Raw genomic sequence first — 2,500 nt, forward strand, 5'->3', positions numbered from 1 at the left:
TGTTAAGGAGAATATTAGAGAAAATATTATTATTATTATTACTGTTATTATTATTATAAGCCATATAAAGGGCCACGCTGAAAAAATCGAGATTTATACCTTCAAAGATGTCAGTGCAGATCAAGATACAACTTAGAAAGAATGAAACAATAGAGTCAGCTATTTGCTTAAGAAAAAACATATTAGGTGATCTTTTAAACTTAGGAGTCGGAGAAGTTACAATCTCTGAAGGCAATCCATTTCAAAGTCTATAAATAGCATTAAAAAAAAGCATCTTGAAAAATGACTTGTAGATGATCGACCAATTTTGGTTAAGGTCACCATGGGTTTCCTGATGGAGGGAGACAATGGCGAAATAGTGAGGGCGAGTGGCTCTGAGTCGTAGTGAGGGCGAGTGGGCGTGGCTGTGAGTCGTAGTGAGGGTGAGTGGGCGTGGCTGTGAGTCGTAGTGAGGGCGAGTGGGCGTGGCTCTGTGTCGTAGTGAGGGCGAGTGGGCGTGGCTGTGAGTCGTAGTGAGAGCGAGTGGGCGTGGCTGTGAGTCGTAGTGAGAGCGAGTGGGCGTGGCTGTGAGTCGTAGTGAGGGCGAGTGGGCGTGGCTGTGAGTCGTAGTGAGGGCGAGTGGGCGTGGCTGTGAGTCGTAGTGAGGGCGAGTGGGCGTGGCTGTGAGTCGTAGTGAGGGCGAGTGGGCGTGGCTGTGAGTCGTAGTGAGGACGAGTGGGCGTGGCTGTGAGTCGTAGTGAGGGCGAGTGGGCGTGGCTGTGAGTCGTAGTGAGGGCGAGTGGGCGTGGCTGTGAGTCGTAGTGAGGACGAGTGGGCGTGGCTGTGAGTCGTAGTGAGGGCGAGTGGGCGTGGCTGTGAGTCGTAGCGAGGGCGAGTGGGCGTGGCTGTGAGTCGTAGTGAGGGCGAGTGGGCGTGGCTCTGTGTCGTAGTGAGGGCGAGTGGGCGTGGCTGTGAGTCGTAGTGAGGGCGAGTGGGCGTGGCTGTGAGTCGTAGTGAGGGCGAGTGGGCGTGGCTGTGAGTCGTAGCGAGGGCGAGTGGGCGTGGCTGTGAGTCGTAGTGAGGACGAGTGGGCGTGGCTGTGAGTCGTAGTGAGGGCGAGTGGGTGTGGCTGTGAGTCGTAGCGAGGGCGAGTGGGCGTGGCTGTGAGTCGTAGTGAGGATGAGTGGGCGTGGCTGTGAGTCGTAGTGAGGGCGAGTGGGCGTGGCTCTGTGTCGTAGTGAGGGCGAGTGGGCGTGGCTCTGAGTCGTAGTGAGAGCGAGTGGGCGTGGCTGTGAGTCGTAGCGAGGGCGAGTGGGCGTGGCTGTGAGTCGTAGTGAGGGCGAGTGGGCGTGGCTGTGAGTCGTAGTGAGGGCGAGTGGGCGTGGCTGTGAGTCGTAGCGAGGGCGAGTGGGCGTGGCTGTGAGTCGTAGTGAGGGCGAGTGGGCGTGGCTGTGAGTCGTAGTGAGGGCGAGTGGGCGTGGCTGTGAGTCGTAGTGAGAGCGAGTGGGCGTGGCTGTGAGTCGTAGTGAGAGCGAGTGGGCGTGGCTGTGAGTCGTAGTGAGGGCGAGTGGGCGTGGCTCTGTGTCGTAGTGAGGGCGAGTGGGCGTGGCTGTGAGTCGTAGTGAGAGCGAGTGGGCGTGGCTGTGAGTCGTAGCGAGGGCGAGTGGGCGTGGCTGTGAGTCGTAGTGAGGGCGAGTGGGCGTGGCTGTGAGTCGTAGCGAGGGCGAGTGGGCGTGGCTGTGAGTCGTAGCGAGGGCGAGTGGGCGTGGCTGTGAGTCGTAGTGAGGGCGAGTGGGCGTGGCTGTGAGTCGTAGTGAGGGCGAGTGGGCGTGGCTGTGAGTCGTAGTGAGGGCAAGTGGGCGTGGCTGTGAGTCGTAGTGAGGACGAGTGGGCGTGGCTGTGAGTCGTAGTGAGGACGATTGGGCGTGGCTGTGAGTCGTAGTGAGGAATCTGTGAGGTTTGGGATTTTTTTTTTTTTTTTTTTTTCAGGGAAGATGGTGGTTGTCATGTCATGATGAATTTACTGTAAGAAAATGTAATACTTTTATGGGTTCCTTTGTATGATCAGTTTGAATCGCAAGTCGGTTACAGAGAGAAAAAGTGAGAGACTGTATATCTGTGTGTGAGAGAGAGAATGTTTGTGAATGTGCGTGTGTGAGTGTGTGCCTGTGTGTGTGTGTGTGTATGAATGTGTGCGTGTCTGTGGTTTATATAAAAACACTTAATCATTCCACCATAAAAAGAAAAGAAACTGTGCCGAACAACTACAATGGCCATCTGGAGTCGGGTTTGGACTTGTTCTGTGGCCTGCCTGGAATGTGAAATATGCTTCTCCTGAGCCAGTATCCCATTCCTCTCCCCCTTCCACCCACTCCCTCAGCCCACCCTACACCTTCCCCTGGCCCCTCATCCTCCACCCCTTCCCCCAGTCTACCCTATTCCACTACCCCTTCCCTACACCCCTACCCCTTCCTCAGTCCCCCTGCCCCCTACCCCTTCCTCAGTCCCCCTGCACCCCTAC

General features: G+C 56.1%; 2 protein-coding genes across 4 annotated transcripts in view; one reads left to right on the forward strand and one right to left on the reverse strand.

Moving 5' to 3' along the window:
• The window catches only part of Oatp74D (Organic anion transporting polypeptide 74D), a 357,477-nt gene that overhangs the window by 216,539 nt on the left and 138,438 nt on the right, over positions 1-2,500 (forward strand). The window lies entirely within an intron of this gene.
• The window catches only part of LOC138865826 (mucin-2-like), a 6,653-nt gene that overhangs the window by 418 nt on the left and 3,735 nt on the right, over positions 1-2,500 (reverse strand). Inside the window, exons 2-3 of the mRNA XM_070137163.1 lie at positions 2,248-2,290; positions 322-1,908 (exon numbers count right to left, since the gene is read on the reverse strand). Of these exons, the coding sequence (XP_069993264.1) occupies positions 322-1,908; positions 2,248-2,290 (1,630 nt within the window). The remainder of the gene's footprint in view (positions 1-321; positions 1,909-2,247; positions 2,291-2,500) is intronic.

This window comes from Penaeus vannamei, chromosome 2 (assembly GCF_042767895.1).
Source record: "Penaeus vannamei isolate JL-2024 chromosome 2, ASM4276789v1, whole genome shotgun sequence".
NCBI lineage: Eukaryota > Metazoa > Arthropoda > Malacostraca > Decapoda > Penaeidae > Penaeus > Penaeus vannamei.